This window comes from Procambarus clarkii, chromosome 29, assembly GCF_040958095.1.
Source record: "Procambarus clarkii isolate CNS0578487 chromosome 29, FALCON_Pclarkii_2.0, whole genome shotgun sequence".
Classification (NCBI taxonomy): Eukaryota; Metazoa; Arthropoda; class Malacostraca; order Decapoda; family Cambaridae; genus Procambarus; species Procambarus clarkii.
Genome location: NC_091178.1, coordinates 12,548,204 through 12,573,198, shown reverse-complemented (window position 1 = coordinate 12,573,198; position 24,995 = coordinate 12,548,204). Strand labels below are relative to the sequence as shown.

Sequence of the window (24,995 nt, the reverse complement as noted above, 5' to 3'; positions counted from 1 at the left end):
TCGAATAAGGTTGTTTCTGTTAGTTTTAGCGTGAGGGTAGTGAGCTCTGGGAGGGCCAGCAGCTCTGGGAACACGGAAGGAGCGCACACCTCACACCACACCGCACTCAGAAATGACTTAAAGCTTTTCTTGATATGGTTAATTCCTTTCGTAATGACAGTGTCCTTATTTTTTGTCATTAAGATAATGTTTATTGCCTGTTCAGACGAGATTTTAACTGTACAGCCCTTGGCATCATCCGTCTTGCGAGAAAACGATATGACGAATCAGTGACCCGACCGATTATGGTTGTCAGCGACGATTAGAGGTCGTCGCCGTTGGACCCCGACCGATGAAAGGTCGTCGCAGTAGGACAGGATAACGTCTTGTCTGAAGAGTCATTATCAGTCCCAGGCGTGACATGGGCGACAACACTAATGACCTCGTCGAGAGAGTCGTTGTCATCAGCTGGGCTAATGACTGGTTAGAGCAGTATTATGTCAGCCCAGGTCATTGGGCAACACAGGAACCGGACCTCTCCTGCCCCCCCTCCCCCTCTCACCATAAACACAACCAAACGGAAAGCCACTTAACCAGATCGTATATTTTCCACGCTGAGGTACGACCTTCACGGACTGATCGCGTGTATTCCGATAATAATCACACGTGCAGCTATCTAGCGTACGTGCAAGCTTTCCAAGTGTCATTAAACGTACATCAGGAAACCACAACGCACCAGGAGACTATTCAGCGCACATGGGAGCAGCTGCTCAGGGGCTCAGCAGACTGTGCATGTGCATCAGAAGTTACAAGGTCATGGGCACAAGACCTGGTACAGGCCTTGCTATCCGGGGGCAGGGAAGGTGGGTGAAGGGGGGTCGAAGTCAAGGCTTCTACGGCGTCGACGTGACAGAAGAAGACGTATCTAGCCAGTCTGCAAATAAAGAAGTCAAAGGATTAATTGTGTGTGTGTGTCGACCTCCCCACGATCTCTCCATCACTGTCAAAATCGTTATCGTGGACAACTTACGTAAATATGTAAACTAATATAATTTACCGCAATTACTGTAAACGTCCCGATCACAGCCAGCCGAGAGGGAGATACCGCAGATTACTGATGTAAATTTATCACTAAATTATTCAAGCAAATTCTTCTTCCCTCCCCCAGGGACTCGCTTATCAATATTGATTAGACACCCTGTGATTGGTAAAACAAATGGCGGTAGAGCGATAATGGTCAGTAAATTTTGGTCCTGTAGTTTATGCAACAGAGGAAATGGAAATACACACACACACACACACACACACACACACACACACACACACACACACACACACACACACACACACACACTGTTGATATTCGATATCAACAGTAATTCGGGGGTTGATATCACACCGATATCAACAGTGATTCGGGGCTGACATCACACCGAACCTGTTCCTGATACCCCATCAAAAGGGGGGGTGGTATCATTTTCGGTATATGTTAGACTGGCCAGCATAAGAACTGCCTTTACAAACTTGGGTTAGGAATTGTTCAAGACCTTGTATACCACTTATGTCAGACGAGTCCTGGAGTATGCAGCTCCAGCCTGGAGTTCATACCTAGTTAAATACAGGACAAAGAGAAGATTCAGAGGTATGCCACCAGACTAGTCCCAGAACTGAGAGGTACGAGCTACTAGAAAAGCTACGGGAGCTGAACCTCACGTCCCTGGAAGACAGAAGAGTAAGGGGAGACATAATCACCACCTACAAAATTCTCAGGGGAATTGACAGGGTGGACAAAGACAAACTATTTAGCATGGGTGGAATACGAACAAAGGGACACAGGTGGAAACTTAGTACCAAAATGAGTTACAGTGACTTTAGAAATATTTTTTTTTCAGTGTCAGAGTAGTTAATAGATGGAATGCATTAGGCAGTGATGTGGTGGAGGCAGACTCCATACACAGTTTCAAATGTAGATTTGATAGAGCCCAATAGGCTCCCAAATCTGCACACCAGTTTAGTGACAGTTGACACCAAAGGGCCAAAGCTCAACCCCTTTTAAGATTGAGGCAAGCACAACTAGGTGAGTACGACTAGATTAGTGCAACTAGGTGAGTACGACTAGATTAGTGCAACTAGGTGAGTACGACTAGATTAGTGCAACTAGGTGAGTACACACACACACACACACACACACACACACACACACACACACACACCGTATTCACCGTGTTTCAGGGTTCCTCTGTAATACAATAACACTCCCCACACAACGTATCGCCCACAATGCATATTCACAAATTTACCATTGTAAATCATTTATTAATTTTCCAGCACTCGGACGCCCGCACCAGCACATAACAGCCTGTTTATTAGTGTAACATAATAGTCATGAACTTGTTTAACCTCTCGCCCATGGCTGTCATCTGTTAATGGCCTGTGTTATGTGAGCTCTTTACTACCACATCGTCTCTTTTTCTGTGTGCCATAGTGCTGTACCCCCGATGGGATTTCTCTCTCTCTCTCTCTCTCTCTCTCTCTCTCTCTCTCTCTCTCTCTCTCTCTCTCTCTCTAATTCCTTCCCCCATTTTCCCTACCCACTCCTCTTTCCCTTAACTCCTCCCCTCCTCTTTTACTCTTGTAAACACTAGCGGAAAGTAAACACTTATTTTCCAGTCTCAACACCTTCGGCAGAAAAAGATAAAAATGAAGAGGCACGTTTAAATTATTCCAAGACGCAGTGTCTCGTAAAGTCTGCTATTTCCGGTCGCCATCGAATTCCTTGGGAGCAATTCGTGTAAATGTTGTGTTCCTTGTATACTGTATGTGTTAAGCAGATTGGCTGTCAGGGAGAATTTTATGGCTATATTAGGAACGGTCGGTAGCATAAAGTTGGATGTCGCGTGTGATTCATGCCCTCCCGCCCGCACGCCCGCACGCGCGAACACCATCCCAAGACTGGTGGTGGGCTGAGAGTTGAACTGGGCATTGAGGTGGTGATAATGGTGGTAATGGGCTCGTATGGTGGTATGACACGAATGTATGATGGAGAATGGTAATCGAATGGGACCTTATGGGACCTCGGGGGAACTTGTGGGACCTTAAAGGATCTTGGAGGACCTTGTGGGAACTTGGGGGAACTTGCGGGACCTTGGAGAACCTTAGAGGGCCTTGTGGGACCTTGATGGGAATTTGTGGGACCTTGGGGGGGAAACTTGTGGGACTTTGGGGATTTGCGGGATTTTCGTGGGACCTTGTGGGATAGAGAATAGAACTGTAAGCAGTGCGACTGTGTAGTAGTGGTGCGTGGTGATAGATGTAGCTGTGTCGATGGTGCTAGCTGTTAAGCAAAGTGATAAGTGTCGTGTATGGTGACAAATGATATAGTGAGAACAGCAAACAACACTGACACTAGCAATCCCACGTGTGTGTGCTCCCTGCCACCATAACATCACATCACCATCAAATTGCAATAGGTATTTGGAATAGAAATTAATATTAGCCCCCAGGGACAAAATACAAATTGAATTAAAGGAAAATGGCTTCTGGAGGCAACCTGAGATTGGATGTTGAGAGACTGCAAGAAAGGTCATTCTGGAGTACGGTCCTCAGGGGTTAGGGCCCTGGGAGGGTTAGGGTCTTAGGAGGGAAGTTAGGGTCCTAGGAGGGAAGTTAGGGTGTGGGGTTACTGTACGGTTGTGATAGTAGAAACGTCTCGAGATTACGACAAGCTACTCTTCACTGGGGTAAAGTGTGTGGATGTATAATTAGATTTATGATTTACAACCCCCTAAGGCTTCTCGTCTCTCTCTCTATGTCTCTCTGTCTCTCTCTCTCTCTCTCTCTCTCTCTCTCTCTCTCTCTCTCTCTCTCTCTCTCTCTCTCTCTCTCTCTCTCTCTCTCTCTCTCTCTCTCTCTCTCTCCCTCTCTCTCTCTATCTCAATTTTGTCGTTCTCATCTCTGTTTTATCATCTGCATTTCTCATGGTTCTTAATTGTCATCTCTCTTTCTCTAGTATTATCTTTACTAGTTTCTTACATTGCTTTGTCTTTCTTAATCATGTCTCCCCCTTTCCTTGTAAGATCATATTACCTTTTTCCTTTATTGTTTTCTTACGTCCATTGTTTTTCTTTTCTGTTTCGGTTATTCTTGGTTTTCTTTATTATCATGTATCTTTATGTCTCTTCCCCTTATTTTTACCTTGTCTCTGAACTACGTACAAGTTCCCAGAAGGAATTCCCATAGTACTGGCGTTTAAGCTCTTCATGGTTCAGTTGGGAGAGCTTGTGCCTGGCCAGTCCAGGGACGCGGGTTCGATCCCACTGTACGACTTATATATATATATATATATATATATATATATATATATATATATATATATATATATATATATATATATATATATATATATATATATATATAATCCTACATATAACATTCAACAATGTATGCAAGTTCAATATTTAAAGTGTCGATCTAGGACGCATGTTAATTGCCTAATTAATATGCAGATTACCAGACATAACAGTCGGAGAGTGTTGGGGGAGCGTTTGAGATTGATTCTGGGTAAATAATACAAAATTAGTATACATAAGGTTGGCAGGAAAGTCTCTCGCGCGCGAGCATGAAGGAGAGAGAGAGAGAGAGAGAGAGAGAGAGAGAGAGAGAGAGAGAGAGAGAGAGAGAGAGAGAGAGAGAGAGAGAGAGAGAGAGAGAGAGAGAGAGAGAGAGAGAGACTCAGACACAAAAAATAATGAATTTTATGTTATTTATTAAAAATAAAATCTTGAATTTCACCCTCTGGAAGATCGTACTATCACAAGACAATAAGCTGCAGGAGGAAGGCATCGCCTAAAAGGGAATGTTGTATCAAGAATACATTATTGTGAGGAATTCAAACGTGAGAGTAAAGAGGGCAGACGAAAAGTTCTTGCATCATAGAGGTGTTCCATGGAAGAAGACGATGACTGGAGTGGGCTAGGGGTAAGGTGACCAGAGGGGGAGCAAGTTGAAGACTGTTTAGGGTAATGGGTAAAAACAGAGAGAGAGTCGGGAACTGATGGAGCAGATAAGGGCTTCTGAATGGCAGCTTTCCTCATCTAGAGCCTCGGGTTAATAATTCAGAAAGGAACTGCTAACTGAAGCCCTTTGAAAAGTTCCGCGGCTTAGAAAAGGAGAAGTGTGTTTGACTAGTATAGGTTGTAGGGTCCTGCTTTGCTAGTTGTAGGGTCCTGCTTTGCTAGTTGTAGGGTCCTGCTTTGCTAGTTGTAGGGTCCTGCTTTGCTAGTTGTAGGGTCCTGCTTTGCTAGTTGTAGGGTCCTGCTTTGCTAGTTGTAGGGTCCTGCTTTGCTAGTTGTAGGGTCCTGCTCTGATAGTGTTGTATATAAAAAAAAAAAAAGAATTCTAAAGGAGAATATTTTTAAGTAAAAAAAATAATATTACGAGTCTGCTTCTCGTTAATCTTTTATTGCTGTTAGTCCCTATGTTACCAGACACGTTGTTGCTCTATCCCTCCCCCCTCTCTCTCTCTCTCTCTCTCTCTCTCTCTCTCTCTCTCTCTCTCTCTCTCTCTCTCTCTCTCTCTCTCTCATATCATTAATAGCACTAAAAGAACACTTTTACACGTTGTTAGTTTATCAATGATGATCATATGTACGTTAATGTGTACCATCATATGTACCAACGTTTACTAACGTGTACCATCATAGGCAACGCACATATACATTCAAATTTGACAATTATTAATTCTTTTGGTTATTTTGAGGCATTTTTTGTTTTTTTCGAGCATTTTATTTCAATGTTTATATTATCAGCTTGTATATTTAATTCGTTTTATTCCCAATCGTTGTTAAATTCAGTTTTTCATTATTTCATTGTTTTAGTTTGTGTACGCGTCCGTGCGCAAATGCGCTTTCGCACACGTATACACACATACACACACACACACACACACACACACACACACACACACACACACACACACACACACACACACAAACACACACACAGAGGGGCCTCGTAGCCTGGTGGATAGCGCACAGGACTCGTAATTCTGTGGCGCGGGTTCGATTCCCGCATCAGGCAGAAACAAATGGGCAAAGTTTCTTTCACCCTGAATGCCCCTGTTACCTAGCAGTAAATAGGTACCTGGGAGTTAGTCAGCTGTCACGGGCTGCTTCCTGGGGTGTGTGTGTGTGGTGTGGGGGAAAAAAAAAAGAGTAGTTAGTAAACAGTTGATTGACAGTTGAGAGGCGGGCCGAAAGAGCAAAGCTCAACCCCCGCAAAACACAACTAGTAAACACACACAGACGCACACACACACACACACAAAACAGAGGAAACGTTTACACTAAATATCAACAAAACAAGGGGGCACGGATGTAAGTTTGAGACTGAAGATGTGTCATAGAGATGTTAGAAAGTTTTCCTTTAGCGTGAGGGAAGTGAGTAAACGGACTGACCTAAAGGAGCAGGTTGTAGAGGCTAACTTCATTCATGACGTTAAAAGTAGGTATGATAGGGAAATAGGTCAGGAATCATTGCATTAAACAACCAAGGGCTAGAAAAGCGGAGTCCAAGAGCTAGGACAGGACCCTGCAGGCACAAATAATAAATATATATAAATTAGACATGACAAGAAACAAAAGGGCACTTTGACGAGAAACAGTGGGAAAGGCGGGGCCCAAGAAACGAATCTCTATCCTGACCCAAAAAAAAAAAGACGAGAAACAGTGGGAAAGGCGGAGCTCAAGAAACGAATCTCTATCCTGACCCAAAAACAAACCATTTTAGGTAAGCATACGAACAAAGTAATGCAGTTCATAAGTTATTCGGTGTACACGAACTAGCGGCCCCGTGGCGTCTTGGGGCGGTAGTGCGGACGGACGAACGGGCTGAATTATTCACCTCACCCCAATTACGACACCACCGGTCACTTGTAACTAATTAGCAGCGGAGCGCCTAGCATGGGGGGGGGGGCTATAAAGTAAAAATCATGTCACAATAGCCGAGTCCCAAGAGGCGGAGATCAATTGTTAATTACGGGTTAAGAAACGAGAGACTTTACCTTCCTCCCTTTCATCGTTCAAGTAATTTTTACCCAACAATTTTTGCTTTGTTTTTTTTGTATTCTTGAGTTGTCACGAGAGAATTTTATATAACTTGATTTACCGTAAATAATCAGTAATCAGTTGCAATATGAATGGCTTGCATGTGGTGTTGGTGCAACAACCCTCCACCCCCACCCGCTTCCCCCTTACACAGTCTTACCTTGAGGTTACCTTGAGGTGCCTCCGGGGCTTAGCGTCCCCGCGGCCCGGTCGTCGACCAGGCCTCCTGTGTTTTGGTGTTTATCAACAAAATAAAACTAAAATATTTTAATTTTTCTGACCAACCTCTATTTTTCCGCCCTCTCGTTTTTTTCTTTATTTTAATGGCTATATAATAGCTCTCTTACGTTGATAAAACCAACCTTTTTTAACGCTTTTATTTCCTAACAACTGAATTAATTTAAGTTGGTAATTCCTCCGTCTTACTTTCCTAAGTCGGTTATTAAAGCCATTTAAACATACAGTATGAAGACGGCTTACGGCTTTGATAATGCTATACCCAAGCCTTCCCCCTATGTGCTATTTCGCCGTTGTCGGCCTTTTTAAAGCACCCAACCTCTTGAACTGGTCGGCAGAGAGACGCCCTCGCTTCACGCGGTCGGCGTTCGATGCCCAATGGGCAAGGCAACTTGGCACTAATCGTTCACCCCCGGTCTCATATCTCGGCTCTTAGTCTGCCCTCGTATCCCTTCCTACTATTATATATATTCATAGTGCTTAAGCGCCTTTGAATAATTATCTTGTCTCCATTGCTTTCCCCTCCTGTAAATCTGTTCAAATTCAACCTGTCCTGAAGAAGGTGGAAGGAATGTCCCATAGTGACTGACTTTCGGCCTCCTGGGCTAAGGTATGCTGAACTGTGTAATTACTATATGAGTACTGGAACACTTGATGATATATTGGACTTGTACCCAAGATTAACCATGTAATGTATCAATTATACAATGTATGTATGTGATGTAACTATATAACCTGAGCTTGTAAAAGCACCTTCATCACCTTCAGTGATTAAGTGCTTAATTGCACACTAGTTTCTCTTTCAGCTATCTCACCCTGTCAGAGTAAAAGAGACAAATGTATGTGAATGCATGTGTGTATATATGTATGTATACATGTATGTATATATGTATGTGTACGTATATGTGTGTGTGTGTGTATGTATATGTATGTGTATAAAGTATATATGGAAGCTGATCAGAATTACATTTCACGTTTGTAAATGCACATTAATGACACTATGTAAAAGACACATCGAACACTTTATGTAGGGTATACGTAAATCTGTGTATCTATGTATTTACGTATGTAGGTTAGCTTAGCATTTTAAAAGCACCGAATCACCTTCTGTGGTTGATTGTTCAATAAACCCTTGAACTATATGTTTAACACATCTCTAACCCTGTCCATGGAGGACAGAAGAAAATGTATATATGCTGGTTAGTATTGTAAATGTGTGGCCACGTCTGTGGTAGAAAATAATAATAATAATAAAAAAAAACCTCTTGGAAAATTTGATGAGTGAATGAGTGAATATTTTATGATGCTGTTTCGAGTGCTTCCCTGGATGTGCTTGCCTATTTGTGCTTACCTAGTATGCTTTTCTCGTTGTACTTGCCTAATTGTGCTTATCCGGCTGCGCTTACCTAATTGTGATTGCCTAGTGATGCTTAGTTGCATTTATCTAGTTGTGGCGAACGGGATTGAGCTCCAGCTCTCGATCCCAACTCTCATAGCTGTTGTTACTGGTGTATTTATACCTCACAATGTTTTTTTGTGTTTTCACTTAGTTGTGCTTGCGGGGATTGAGCTCTGCTCTTTCGGCCCGCCTTTCAACTGTCAATCAATTAACTATTACTAACTACTAACTAATTTTTTTTTCACACACACACACACATACACACACCCAGGAAGCAGCTCGTAGCAGCTGTCAAACTCCCAGGTAACTATTTACTGCTAGGTAACAGGGGCATCAGGGTGAAGGAAACTCTGCCCATTTATTTTTCCACCGACGCCGGGGCTCGATCCCCGGTCCCTAGGTCCACGAGTCTAGAGCGCTCTCCACTCAGCCACCAGCCCCCATTGCCCCTTGCGTGTGTGTCATACGTGTTTCAAAGCTGTTAATTGCAGAAATGAACAGCTTTGGAACAAGTATGACCTCCACTTCCACTAAGAATGGCCTCCACTTTCTTAGTGTAAATACTGCATGCGAGTATTTCCTTACGACGCCCACTTATGGCTTGGTGTACGGTAGAATACCAGTCAGGGGGGGGGGGATGGGCTACATGGGAAGGGAGGGAAGGGAAGAGTGGGTGATTGGAGGAGGGGTGAGTAAGAGGAGGGAGGGAGGGGGGGAAGGGTTAAGAAGGGAAGGGTTAAGGGGGTAAGGGTTAAGGGGAAGGGGGGGAATATGCACTACATATATTTTCTATGTGGTGGTATATTATTGAGAACGACCCATTAAATCTTCGGTATTTGGTGTTGGTACTTTACGATGTGGTGGTAGTAGTAGTTGTTGTTGTGGTAGTCGGGGAAGTTCTAGTAGGAGGGGAGGAACACCAGCAACACGTGTAGTGGTTGTACGGGTGTTTAACGGGGCAAGGGTGGTAATGGTTTTATTGGTGCGTATATGAAGAATTGTGGTGGTGGAGAGGAGGGGGAGGGAGGGGGGAAGGGTAGTCAAGGGGGGTCGGTGGGGGAGGGCATGAGAAGGAGTAGAGGGGGGGGGGGAGAGTGGAGGTACTCATTGAGTGGTGGCGGGACACGCGACCCCCCCCCCCCCCCACCACCACCACAACGACCGCCAATTACCGCCGCAGATAGTATCACCGGAACACTTCACGTGGTGGTAATTGTCTGCGGTAATCAAGGTCGTCGTCGTCGTCGTGGCTGGTGTTGTTGGTGGTGCCCCTGCTGCAGGGGGGAGGGGGGGGGGGCTTGTCGTCCACCCCCAGCTCCCACTCTTTCTTCTGCTTGTTCTTGTATTTATTCCTCTGCTTGTTCCTCTGCTTGTTCTTCTGCTTGTTCCTCTACTTGTTCTTACCTAACCTGTTTGCAACACCGAGCTTCAACTCCTGGGTCCCACCCTTCACATCGTGGGTCGTCTAATAACATTACTGCGATGATTTCAGATTCTCCCCTTTTGATATTTTTTGGTAACATCTGCTGTTAAAACCAATGTTAGAGTTAACCTCTACTTTAGTTAGAGCTTGTGGGCTTTAGAGTTAGAGTTAATGTTAACCTCTACTCTCTCTCTTTTTCCTAGTAATTAAAATACTATCTCATATCTCAGTGGCTTCTCTGTGTGGCCAGCTTTAGGTCCTCTCATTACTTTACTGCTGAACCTGAACATCATCATATCTATTTCGTCGAGACCACCGAGTATTTAGATGTCTGGATCATGACACCTCTTTTTCTTGGGTCTTCCAATATCATCAGCTTTCGGAATTTATCTCCCGTAGCTTAGGTCTCTCAGTTCTGGGACTAGTTTTTGTATCATAATATCGGTACCTTATCAGTGTTTATTTTGTGTTTGGCGAGGTTGGGGTGCGTGTATGCGTGCGTGCGTGTGTGTATGCGCGCGTGCGTGTGTGTATGCGTGCGTGCGTGTGAGTGTGGAGAGCGTGAGGTGCCTGTCTCCCCATAACTACCACACACACATCCTTGAGCACAGCCCTTGGGGCTGGCACAGTATATATCATGTCCTTAACGGAGGGTGATAAGAGCAGTGTGGCACTGGTGGGGGCTGTTAGCCACCTCACACACAGGTAATTACTGCAATAACGAGCTTGGGTGCTTTAAGGAAGGCTCTAAATCTTGGGAGAGGGTCGCGTGAGTGGTTGGTGACAGGCAGGTCAAGTGGTGCTCATTACAGAACGCCTCAACCCCCCACCCCCCTCCCTCTACAACGTCTTCATCTCTATTACGGTTAATCACGGAATTAATTCTGAATATTAACGAAGAGTCAAGCCATCTGTATTTAGAGTCAAGGCCAAACAAAAAAATAGGTGTCTTTGCTCAAGCGTATTTAAATTTGTGACCCTGTTTTTGACGCAATATGCCCAAACAAATAATATTTGATTATACCGGCAGTCATTATTTCCCCTTTGAGTTGTTCGGTGGCTTTATATACGTCTTCAAGAGAAACTATTTTCCACGCCCGAAAGTTATAATTATGTACCGCGACTTACGTACCAGTGAAAGCCTGGACCCAGATTCACGAAGCAGTTACGCAAGTACTTACGAACGTGTACATCTTTCCTCAATGTTTGACGGCTTTGGTTACATTTATTAAACAGTTTACAAGGATGAAAACTTCCCAATCAACTGTTGTTATTGTTACAAATATCTTCCTGGTGCTTCGGAGCTCATTAAGTGTTTAATAATTGTAAACAAAGCCGCCAAAGATTGAGAAAAGAAATGCAAGGTTCGTCAGTGCTTGCATAACTGCTTCGTGAATCTGGCCCCCTGCTACGGAAGCCCCTGACCGGCCGGCGGGCGGGTGGAGGGGGGACCAACCTTTAGTGAGGTGGTGTCCGGGCTGCAGGGCGGTGTGAAGACTGTGGTGGAGAGTGTGGTGGAGGCTCTGGTGTAGGTGGGAGGTGTAGGTGTACTTGAGCCGGGCCATTTCTTGCTCCACGCGCCTTCTGGCCTCCACCTCCCGCAGCAGGAAGAGTCGCAGGCGGGGGTCCTCTTCGGCGGCAGCGGCGGCGGCGGCAGCGGCACTCGTGGGGGAGTCGCTGGACGCCGACGGGATCTGTCAGAGGAGAGGAATTGCAGCAGGTGTGAGAGAAGAGGTGACAGATATCATGATAGATAACAGCTGCAGTGGAAGATAATAGCAGGTGTGGTGGTAGATAATAGCAGGTGTGATGGTAGATAATAGCAGGTGTGGTGGTAGATAACAACAGGTGCAGTGCTAGACAGTAGCAGATGAAGGGGGGATGAGAAGATGGCTAAAAAGTAGAAACACATGGGAAAAGAGTGAGATAGGTGACAGGTGCGAGAGGAAACAGGTGCTATCTATACTCCCCCCTAGTATAAACCACGGGACCATAGCCACAGTAAATCTCACAAGTGCTATATTTACTGTGGAAGTTAATGAGAGAGAGAACAGTTCCCTCTCTTGCACACCCATAAGCAAAATATTTAATGAAGTCTTGACATCCGAAGGAAAGTCAACGGAACCACGCGATAGCTAACGATACCCCAGCATTCGATATAGCAGGTAACGATGCCCCTACCTAACGACATCTCCTAGCTAACGACTTCCACAAACTGTGAAAAACGACATCCAGCAACTAACAACACCCACAGACTAACGACAACCACAAACTAACGACACCCCAGCGAACGACCTCCCAGCTAACAACACCAGAGTACACTGAAGTAGCAAAGAAACTGAAAGAGTGCCTGAGGAAACCTGAAACCAGCAAAGAAACCTGGTACCAGATGAAATTAAGGACGCCGCTCCAGTTTTCCAGTCCGCAATTAAAGAACTGCCAACTGCAAAGGAAACAGACTGAAATCGCTGAACTAGACTAGTATCTCTAATGTCTTGCAAAATGATGGATCAAATACTAAGAACGTAAATTTCGTGGAAATCATAAACTGTCCTGGAACACTTAGTGAGTTCAGGGAAGGAAAATCATGCTTAAATAACTTATTAGAATTATCTTTTTTTAACGAGAAATAAGGGAGGAGAAGGAAGGGCTGGAAGACTGCCTACTTAAGAGACTATCATATGGATAGTCTGGTAGTCTACCAACTTATAGACTACCAGATACAGTGCTGCGAGCTGCAAAAACAAGGAACAGGCTGATATATCAGGGAGGGTAGTCAGTGGATAATGGAGTACGTAACAAATAAACAGCTGATTTGGAGTCGGGTAAATATGATAACAGCGGGGCATGAGAAGAGGAGTTCCCCAGGAGTCAGTTCTGGGGCCCCTGCTCTCCGTGAAACTTGTGTATGTCTTGCCTCCAGTGAGTAGAATCATGACGATGATTATGGATGGTGCGATATGAATAGGAACGTAAGTTCACTGGAGAAGTGCAGGACAAGAAGGTTCCGTACAGCAAGAATGGTCGAACATGTGGCTTTAGAAGTTCATCCCCTACAAATGTAAGGTGATGAGGATCGGATGAGGTGAACTAAACACATCTGAGAGGGAAACAATTACCGGAATGAGACCAATACAAGCACTTCATCGGTTGTATTATATCGAATAGATGACCTCGGCTTATGCAAAGCTGGCGGAAGTAAGGACAACCTTCAGAAATCTCGATAACACATTTTGATAACATTGGGCACCACCACGTATGTGAGATCAGTATTAAAGTATGCAACGTCAGCATGAACTCCACATTAATTTTTGTGTAGTGTGGAGAACGCCACACTCCAATAATTAATTTTGGGCGGTGTGTCATTAATCTAGACATGAATTAAATGAGACGAGAGATATGATGATAGGCTGAGACCCAACACCACACCTCCTGAGACAGCACGGCTCAGACCAAGCAGGTTGTGACACATAATAAGCCGATGACAAGCACATAACAAGGACATTAACTCGCCCGATGAAGACTTGTGGTTACACAGTGAAGCGGAACGCACCAAATGAACCAGAGGTTTACCAGTATGCTGGTGGCAAGTAAATAGAATATAGTAAGAAATGAAATAGTGGAGGCAAAGTCCTCACATAGATCCAAATGTGAATGACAAACGCAGTGGTGCTTCACTTTATATGGGACGTGTTTCCAGCAAATGTACAAAATAGAGCACACAGATACACCCACCCCTCTCAACCGTAAGTGGTCGAGGGGTGGTGGTGGTGGTGGTGGTTGTCCCAGACTCATCACCACAACGAGGGTGGTTGTGGTGGTGGTGGTTGTCTCAGACGGGCTCAGGTGTTGGGAAGTGACCGACCTGTTGAGTGTTGACGCCAAGCAGCTCGACCGATCATCACTCCACCACTCGACCCTGACAGACTCACCACAAGCCCAATATATAATCCCTCATTAATGCCGATAACTACACTGTTATTGCACATTCAAGGATGTAATTAGGCTCGCGATTCCTATACTAAGACGCACACTGATTTCTTAAGAAGAAGTTAGAGTAGGCAGCGAAGGAAGAAAGGAGGGAGGGAGGGGGAATAGATGGAAGAGAAGGAGGGAGGCGGAACCTGTATATTTTCTCTATCTCTAGCAAACCTTAGTGCCTACTAAAGGTTGTCATCTTAGTGTTGTAATGTGATCACTGTGTATAGTGATCGACTTGATGTGCAAACAGCTAATGTGTAGACTCGTCCTCTGACCAAAGAAGGGAAGTACCACACACACACACAGTGGCGGAGGTTCCCACATTGCTTCCTCTCTCTCCTCCCTCCTGTCTTGGCTCTATAGTCTCCCCTACTATAAGCCATGTGACCTTAGCCAGCGACACCACTCAATATCCCGCGACTGGATCCGGGTATGGTGGTCCCTCAACTCCCACAACCTCATGTTTGTTGACACTGACCCCCCAAAAAACTGAGTTGTGGCTGAGCCCCCCAAAATCGCATGTTAGTTGAGTGTGACATCCCAAAACATGTTTGTCGACTGTCCGCCACAACCGCATATTAGTTGAAGCTGATTCCTAAAACCGCATGTTGACTGTCTCCCTAAACCTGCATGTTTGTTGAGACTGACCTCCCACAATCTCATGTTGACACAGAGCCCTCGCAACTGCATGGAAGCGAGCAACACCTGTCGCAGCAGCTACAGACAGGTAGCGGAGGCAGGAGACGCCTCCACAACTTGAACAGCCGGACACCCGTCCTGGTCCGAGGCTCTCAAAACCCGACAATAAGGTAACCAAACGTAGCGCTCACTTGGCTCTCACGGCTCGCTCTGAAAGCCACAGAAAGACTCCCTTAATTGGAGAAACCGGTGAATGGCGCGGCCCAAAAAAAGAGAACCTCTGCCATTAGACGAGAGACATCCGTTTGTGGGAGTTCAGACACAAAATTACACCGCCAACACGGCTGTGTACGACGCACATTTAAAAACGCCAGACTTAATCTTCTAGAGCATGGGGGGGGGGGGAAGGGAAGGGGGGGATGTCTTACACCTGGCAATTCAAAGCGTGGGGTAATTAGTCTTCTTATTTTCAAGTACCGCGACAGATATCTTGAGACGAATTTGTTAGCCAATTAAGAGCGTCTTTGGTGCTCAGTGTGTCACTGGCTTCTTACTGGCGGCTTGAGCGTGTGAGACGGAGGCAGTTGTGCCACTTGTACTCTTCTCTTGACGACGTCTCTAACTAGGTTGGTTAACTTGGCGGCTCTGGTGTCCTCCGACGTCGGTAGTGTAGTGGAAGACACTTTTGATAACGGGGGTGTGGCGACTGAGACGTCTGAGGATGTTGCCGGAAGTCTAGCCTCAGAATATAATACAAAACGTCTCGGGAAGTTGTCCAACCACTTGGGCTAGACGGTAGAATGACGGTCTCGCTTCATGCAGGTCGGTGTTCAATCCCCGACCGTCAAAGTGGTTGGACAACATTCCTGCCCCCCGACCCATCCCAAATCCCTTTCCTGACCCCTCCTCCCCTTTCCTGACCCCTCCTCCCTTCCTATAAGTGCTATATAGTGGTAATGGCTTGGCGCTTTCTCCCTGATAGTTCCATTTCCTTCAGGAAGTTGTTTACTCACTCGGTATGCTTGAGAGGCCACACCTGTCTCTCTCTCTCTCTCTCTCTCTCCCTCTCTCTCTTTCTCTCTCTCCCTCTCTCTCTCTCCCCCCCCTCTCTCTCTCTCTCTCTCTCTCTCCCTCTCTCTCTCTCTCTCTCTCTCTCTCTCTCTCTCTCTCTCTCTCTCTCTCTCTCTCTCTCTCTCTCTCTCTCTCTCTCTCTCTCTCTCCCTCCCTCTAATAGATTAGTGTGAAGATTCTCAAACCCTGCGGGCTGATTGGACTCTTGTCATATCTCCATTTGAAGCTGGGTGCAGGGCCGGCCCTCACTATATCACTTCCTTGTTTATTTAAATTGTTAATTTTTTGTTCCAAACAAATCTTTATAATATCGGTGTGGCTCATTCAGGGAGTTACTTTCCCCTCGTGGACATTTTTGTTCGTGTAACCCCAATATCAGTTTCAATGAATATCTTGTATGTAGTAATCATGTTTTTTTTGTCTCTTTAGTCTTTCCTCATGAATCATACCTGTCTGCTCTGAAACTAAGTTTGTTTACTGTACACAGCTCCGTTTTGTATTTGACCAAAATTATATAATACATAATTATATTATATTACATTTGAATTATATAATTATTCTAAATGCGCCACATGAAAGGAAAATAAACGAGAGCCTTGCACAGCATAGTCCTGGTGGAGTGTGCCAGTTGGGTCATAAGTGGACCTTTAAGGCGAGAACCCTCACTAACCTCTCAATTATCTGAACCCCGTTAGTTATTAATAAAGAGAATATATGTAGGCTGCGATCTACATACACTCTCCTAGACACTGAGGTCACTAGCTTGATCCTACTAAACCCGTCCTCGTACTACATCAGACAGTCCCACAAGACCCGTCTTCCTGCTGCAGCAGACCAGAACTCAAGGGCCTCGCCGCTCTGCAGGAAGACCTGAAGGCACCTTAGACGCGTGCAGACAGAGAGAGAGAGAGATCAACACTCACACTTAAGGCGCCGCCCACTTGAGATCTTAATTGGACCGCCTTGCTCACTCCTTAGCCTTCCCACCAGCTTACTCGTCTAAATTAAACCGTCTAAGCTGCCATCACCATCTCCACTTAAGGAACATCTCCTTACACCAGGCAAGAGGAATACCTCAGGAATTAACTACACGAGGACTTGACGACTTATAACCTTTTATATTTCCTTTAAGCTAGAGGAGTACATTACGCCAGAATTTAAAGTCAAGTGCATCATTCTAGACGAGCTCTTTTGTACTCTCTGTGCTGTAAATCTTCATTACTTAGTGAGAGTACAGGTGGGATGGCATTGTTTACGTTGTTACAGACGTCAAGTGTCTCGGAATGAAGTCATTACCCAGTGATGTCTATCATGCCATCTGTGTGTGCTTGTATAATAACACACACACACACACACACACACACACACACACACACACACACACACACACACACACACACACACACACACACACACACACACACACACATCTGGGTGAAGTGCAGTGGGAGGAAGAAATTAGAGGAAAAACAGTCCAAGATATGATGGACCTAGTCATACAGAAATACCAGGAGGCCGAAGAGAGATTTATACCAACGGTAAAGGGAAAAAATAAGAAGGAATATAATAACCCATGGTTTAATAGACAGTGTCAGGAAGCAAAAATGGCCAGCAGGCGGGAGTGGAGGAAGTACAAAAGACACAGAACAGAGGACAACAGAAGCAGATACAACAGAGCTAGGAACGATTACATTAACATAAGACGAACATCGGAAAGGGACTATGAGAACGATATTGCAATCAAAGCGAAAAAACAACCTAAGTTACTACACAGTCATATAAGAAGAAAAATGTCGGTGAACGACCAAGTGACAAGACTAAGGAAGACAGAGGGGGCATATACTGAAAGTGACAAGGAAATCTGCGAGGCACTGAATGCCAGTTTCCATGGAGTGTTCACTACCGAGCCTGAGCAGCTCCCATTGTTGGAAGGGGTTACCCTAGATGAAAGACTATCAGATATAGAGGTGACAGCAGAGGAGGTAATGAAACAGTTGACAACTCTAGATGCAACTAAAGCAGTTGGACCAGACAAAGTATCACCGTGGATACTAAAAGAAGCAGCACAGGCCCTCAGCGTGCCTCTGGCAATGATCTTTAATGAGTCACTTATGTCAGGAGAATTGCCCAGTTGCTGGAAGAAGGCAAATGTCGTGCCGATCTTCAAGAAAGGAGATAGGGAGGAGGCACTTAACTACAGACCTGTATCACTGACAAGCGTCCCCTGTAAAATACTGGAAAAAATAATTAGGCTACGACTGGTTGCACACCTGGAGAACATTAGGTTTGTGAACAAACATCAACATGGGTTCTGGACAGGGAAATCGTGCCTAACAAACCTTCTGGAATTCTATGATAAAATAACGAGGATAAGACAGGACAGAGATGGTTGGGCAGACTGCATATTTCTGGACTGCCAAAAAGCCTTTGATACAGTACCGCACATGAGACTGCTGTTCAAGCTCGAGAGGCAGGCGGGGGTGGGGGGAAAGGTCCTAGCATGGATAAGGAACTACCTAACAGGAAGGAGCCAAAGAGTTACGGTAAGGGGCGAGAAGTCGGACTGGCGAACAGTAACAAGTGGAGTACCACAAGGATCGGTGCTGGGACCAATTCTATTTCTTGTATATGTTAACGACATGTTTACAGGCGTAGAGTCCTACATGTCGATGTTTGCGGATGATGCAAAGTTGATGAGAAGAGTTGTGACAGATGAGGATTGCAGGATCCTCCAAGAGGACCTGAACAGATTGCAGAGATGGTCAGAGAAAAGGCTACTAGAATTCAACACGAGCAAATGTAAAGTTATGGAAATGGGACTAGGAGATAGGAGACCAAAGGGACAGTACACAATGAAAGGGAACAGCCTACCTGTAACGACGCGTGAAAGAGACCTGGGGGTGGACGTAACCCCTAATCTATCTCCTGAGGCACATATTAATAGGATAACGACAGCAGCGTACTCTACACTGGCAAAAGTTAGAACATCATTCAGAAACCTAAGTAAGGAGGCATTTAGGGCGCTTTACACTGCCTTCGTAAGGCCAGTCTTAGAGTATGCCGCCTCATCATGGAGTCCCCATCTGAAGAAGCATATAATGAAACTGGAAAAGGTTCAGAGGTTTGCAACGAGACTCGTCCCAGAGCTACGAGGGATGGGGTATGAGGAGCGCCTGAGGGAACTGTGCCTTACGACACTAGAAAGAAGAAGGGAGAGGGGGAACATGATAGGACCGTATAAGATACTCAGAGGGATTGACAGAGTGGACATAGACGAAATGTTCACACGGAATAGTAACAGAACGAGAGGACATGGATGGAAGCTTGAAACTCAGATGAGTCACAGAGATGTTAGGAAGTTTTCTTTTAGCGTGAGAGTAGTGGGGAAATGGAATGCACTTCAGGAACAGGTTGTGGAAGCAAATACTATTCATAATTTTAAAACCAGGTATGATAGGGAAATGGGACAGGAGTCATTGCTGTAAACAACCGATGCTCGAAAGGCGGGATCCAAGAGTCAATGCTCGATCCTGCAGACACAACTAGGTGAGTACAACTAGGTGAGTACACACAGCACTTTCAATTAATAGCTGAATATGGCAGCTATTTTAGAGGCGCATTTGAGATTTGGTTGTACGTGATCATCCGTTCATATCGTCTTGTACATATATATATATATATATATATATATATATATATATATATATATATATATATATATATATATATATATATATATATATATATATATATATATATTATTAAATATGACCGAAAAAGTAAGATTAATAATTCTAACACGAATTTTCTCAATCTTTCGTACATTACGCTTCACTGTTGGAGGTAAATCAAAAATCACTTCTCCAAAATTCATTTTTATTTCTAGTCTGACGCGACACGGGCGCGTTTCGTAAAACTTATTACATTTTCAAAGACTTCACAAATACACAACTGATTAGAACTTACGTATCTCTGATTTTATATCTACATTTGAGTGAGGTGGGAGGGGTGATGTGGCATTAACACAAGACAGAACAAGAGGGGATATTAATAGGGTATTAAAAGTATCAACACAAGACAGAACAGAAACAATGGGTATTGAATAGAAGTGTTTGTAGAAAGCCTATTGGTCCATATTTCTTGATGCTTCTATATTGGAGCGGAGTCTTGAGGTGGGTAGAATATAGTTGTGCAATAATTGGCTGTTGATTGCTGGTGTTGACTTCTTGATGTGTAGTGCCTCGCAAACGTCAAGCCGCCTGCTATCGCTGTATCTATCGATGATTTCTGTGTTGTTTACTAGGATTTCTCTGGCGATGGTTTGGTTATGGGAAGAGATTATATGTTCCTTAATGGAGCCCTGTTGCTTATGCATCGTTAAACGCCTAGAAAGAGATGTTGTTGTCTTGCCTATATACTGGGTTTTTTGGAGCTTACAGTCCCCAAGTGGGCATTTGAAGGCATAGACGACGTTAGTCTCTTTTAAAGCGTTCTGTTTTGTGTCTGGAGAGTTTCTCATGAGTAGGCTGGCCGTTTTTCTGGTTTTATAGTAAATCGTCAGTTGTATCCTCTGATTTTTGTCTGTAGGGATAACGTTTCTATTAACAATATCTTTCAGGACCCTTTCTCCGTTTTATGAGCTGTGGAAAAGAAGTTCCTGTAAAATAGTCTAATAGGGGGTATAGGTGTTGTGTTAGTTGTCTCTTCAGAGGTTGCATGGCTTTTCACTTTCCTTCTTATGATGTCTTCGATGAAACCATTGGAGAAGCCGTTATTGACTAGGACCTGCCTTACCCTACAGAGTTCTTCGTCGACTTGCTTCCATTCTGAGCTGTGGCTGAGAGCACGGTCGACGTATGCGTTAACAACACTCCTCTTGTACCTGTCAGGGCAGTCGCTGTTGGCATTTAGGCACATTCCTATGTTTGTTTCCTTAGTGTAGACTGCAGTGTGGAAACCTCCGCCCTTTTCCATGACTGTTACATCTAGAAAAGGCAGCTTCCCATCCTTTTCCGTCTCGTAAGTGAAACGCAGCACGGAACTCTGCTCAAATGCCTCCTTCAGCTCCTGCAGATGTCTGACATCAGGTACCTGTGTAAAAATGTCGTCAACATACCTGCAGTATATGGCCGGTTTCAAGTTCATGTCGACTAAGACTTTTTGCTCGATGGTACCCATGTAGAAGTTTGCAAACAGGACACCTAGGGGAGAACCCATGGCGACCCCATCTACTTGCTTATACATGTGCCCATCCGGGCTCAAGAAGGGTGCCTCTTTAGTACAAGCTTGGAGTAGTTTCCTCAGAATACTTTCTGGCATGTCAAGAGGAGTACAGGCTGGATCACGATACACTCTGTCGGCTATCATTCCGATTGTCTCGTCCACAGGTACGTTGGTAAACAGCGATTCTACGTCCAACGAGGCTCTTATCCCTGTGGCCCGTGTGCCCCGCAGTAAGTCCACAAATTCCTTTGGAGACTTCAGGCTGAAGGCGCAAGGAACATAAGGAGTCAGCAGGCCGTTGAGTCGCTTCGCCAGTCTGTACGTGGGTGTGGGTATCTGGCTAATTATTGGCCGAAGTGGGTTTCCAGGCTTGTGCGTCTTGACATTTCCATACGCATATCCAGGTTTATATTCCCCAATGATCTTTGGCAGGTGGAGTCCGGATTTCTTGGCGTTCAGTTTCGATCAGTTTGTTGACCTTTGCTTTTAATTCGGCTGTAGTGTCCTTCGTTACCCTTTGGAACTTAGTTTGGTCAGAGAGTATGATGTATGTCAAGACGCACAAGCCTGGAAACCCACTTCAGCCAATCATTAGCCAGATTCTGATATTTGTCAGAATCCCACAGTTCATAAGAATGTAAACCAGGAAAAAGCGTTAGGTCATTACAACTATATAGCACAGAGAGAGAGAGAGAGAGAGAGAGAGAGAGAGAGAGAGAGAGAGAGAGAGAGAGAGACGGGGAAGGAAGAGTTGAAATAGATTTTTGCTTATCTGGGAAGAAAGGGGAGTTATAGGAAGAGAGAATAGGAAAGAGAGTGGGAGAAGAATTGAAAGGAAGATGGAAGGGTGCGGGTAGGGAGCAAGAGGGTCAGAAGGCAGCAAGGGAAAGGAAAGGAGGGGAGGGAAGGAAGAATGAAAGAGGAAATGAAGGTTAAATGGTAAGAAAGTATCTAAAATAATAAAGGAAGAGAGGGAGGAAGCGAGAAAGGGAAGGACAGATATATAGAGAAAGAAACATATCAAGAAGGATCCAAAAAAAAGGATAAAGGAAGGAGAGGGAGCAAATATAACAAAACCCCCCTCCCTCCCCCCCCCCTTGATGGCTGCTCAGGTATACATCCTTCTTCCGCTGAAACAAAAACTTGTCCAAAATGTGACCGGTAAATAGCCCGGAGAGCCACGACGCGGAACACTCAAACATAATCAAGGGGGAGCTCGGGGCGACGCTTGGGGTAGGGGAGGGTATATGAGAGGGGGAGAGGTGAGAAGGAAGGGAGAAGGAGAGGTGAGAAGGGAGGGAGAAGGAGAAGTGAGAGGGGAGGGAGAAGGAGAGGGGAGGGAGAAGAAGTGAGAGGGGAGGGAGAAGGAGAGGTGAGAGGGGAGGGAGAGAGTTCATCAGGTGTATTTTAGTATTTAAAAAAAATTTAATTGGCAAAGGAACAATTCTACGGAGTTTTCATCCACATTTTATTAACAAAATTAACTACTGAAGATGAAAGAAAGACCCATTTGCGGTTCAAGTGTATTAAAAAAAAAACTATTTTTCGAATGTAACCTACATCCTTTCTCAAGGTCCTATATACAGTGCTCAGAATACTGTATCCAGTGGGTCTTTTCTTCACCTTCCTTCAAATTCTACGGAATTGTAATAAGTTTCTCCAAAATTGACTACGTATTTCGCACCTCTACATCTTTGATGGTTGAAATTGCTATTTTTCTTATTTAGTCATTTCCTTTTGTGTGCAACAAAAGACTTTTGTGTGTGACTTTGTTGAGGATGACAACACGTAGTATCAGTATGTTGACCTGTTTGTAAACTAGTGTACTTGTACGCTAAGACGTTAATTTATATGTTTTGCTAATGCTTGAGTATGATCAGTGCTCCCTTGAAAGAAGAAGATGAATAAGGAGTGACATGATTCAATTCTAGAAATGGCTGAAAAGGTTATAACACGCGGATAATATTATTAAGATAATAAATATATCATCACAAAATAGAACATGAAACAATGGATATTGTTGTTGACCAGACCACACACTAGAAAGTGAAGGGACGACGACGTTTCGGCCCGTCCTGGACTATTCTCAAGTCGATTGTGACATTCTCACAATCGACTTGAGAATGGTCCAGGACGGACCGAAACGTCGTCGTCCCTTCACTTTCTAGTGTGTGGGTTGGTCAACATATTTCAGCCACGTTATTGTGACTCCTCGTTTGCAAATGGATATTCCTGTTATTTTAATTCTTATATTCTTGTGGAATACATAATTTATCATGCGTAATGTATAACTTATGTTATCGTGTGGAATGTATAATTTATGTTTATCGTTTGTAATGTAAAAATTTATATTTATCTTATGAATTGTATAGGTATACATACTACTCGCTCCACAAGTGGAGGAGGAGGAAGCAAGCTAACACAACACATTACAGCTAATAAAACTCATTACACAAACTGGACTTTCAGCACCGAGACACAACACATCTCCACCTGCCACAACTTCCAGTTTACCTCATCAACACCTGACACAGGAATGAAGGAAGAGGGCTAGAGAGGGAGAGGGGGGGAGGAGGGAGAGGTTAACCTGAGATAGCCGGAGAGGATGGGAGATGCTGTCACTCTGGTTTACAGACAACCTTAAATATAAGGTAAACAAGACTGTTAAACAAGGGCACAACCCGGTGCTAAGTCAAAGAACAAGCGAATGTCTGTGTTTAATGAACAGTAAACACGGTTTATATTCACCCCTGAAGAGATGCTCTGTGTGCTAAGCCGTTTAAAGACATTAATGAATGGGTGCTTTAGAACGACCCTCATGTAAAAAGGAGAAGGTAAACAGGGGGATAGAGAGAGACGTGGGAAGGGACCCCTCGCATGAGAATTGGAATTTGAGAGGCGCGTGGCCACTGGATGAGGGTTGGGAGAGAGGGTGGGAAGGTGGACAGAGAAGCTGGGATAGAGGGTAATGGGATAGATGGAACCCAAGTGGAATGAACAGAAGAAAAGTTGAATGGAGGGGTAGGAAAGTGGCTGGATGAAAGGTATAAAAAGGAGGTCAGAAGAAGGAAGATCGAGAGTAATCATCCTGTTCATCTTTCTAGTCATCTTGTTGACTCCTGTTATCGACACAGGCTATCAACCCTGGCCACCAAGCGTGGAGTCGTCGCACTAACTCGATGCGTCTCAAGCAACATACTCAGCAGTGATTAATCAGGTCGTTAAGGATATCGGTCTGTAAGAAAGAGGATGGGGTGGGGTTTCCGGTTGAATTTGGTACTATTCACTTTATATATGAGTTCGAAGAAATAAAGCTGAAAAAACTTAATAATCCCTAGGCCTAGTATAGCACATATATGTGCTATATTAGGCCTCAGATAGCGTGCATTAGGCCTAAGAAAGTTAGGTTAGTTTAAGTTGTCTTTGCAACATATATACAAATACCTTTTCATTTTGTTTAAATTCAATAGTAACGATTTCTACTTTTTTAATTGTCCATTACGGCATATATGTACTATGGCCCTCATCGTTATTATAAGCACTAAGCAGGCAGGAGGATGGGCTGTACACACACACACACACACACACACACACACACACACACACACACACACACACACACACACACACACACAAACACACACAAACACACACACACACACACACACACACACACACACACACACACACACACACACACACACACACACATACACACACACACACATACACACACACACACACAAACACACACACACAGTATATATGAAGATAGAATGGACGGTTAAACAAAGAGCAGAGACAGATTGACATGGGTCGAGGCTTGGACTGGAACGGGACGAAAGTGGGCCACAACGGGACTGTTATGGAACGGGACGGGACGGGACAGGGCTGGGACGGTACAGGAGGAGGAGGGGGGGAAGGCAAGCCCCCACACGAC

The 24,995-nt window shown here is 44.6% G+C and overlaps 1 protein-coding gene across 1 annotated transcript in view; it reads right to left on the bottom strand.

The window, feature by feature from the left end:
- Positions 1-301: 301 nt before the first annotated feature.
- The window catches only part of LOC138369591 (mucin-1-like), a 36,214-nt gene continuing 11,520 nt past the window's right edge, over positions 302-24,995 (bottom strand). The window contains exons 2-3 of the mRNA XM_069333012.1: positions 11,598-11,835; positions 302-459 (exon numbers count right to left, since the gene is read on the bottom strand). Of these exons, the coding sequence (XP_069189113.1) occupies positions 302-459; positions 11,598-11,835 (396 nt within the window). The remainder of the gene's footprint in view (positions 460-11,597; positions 11,836-24,995) is intronic.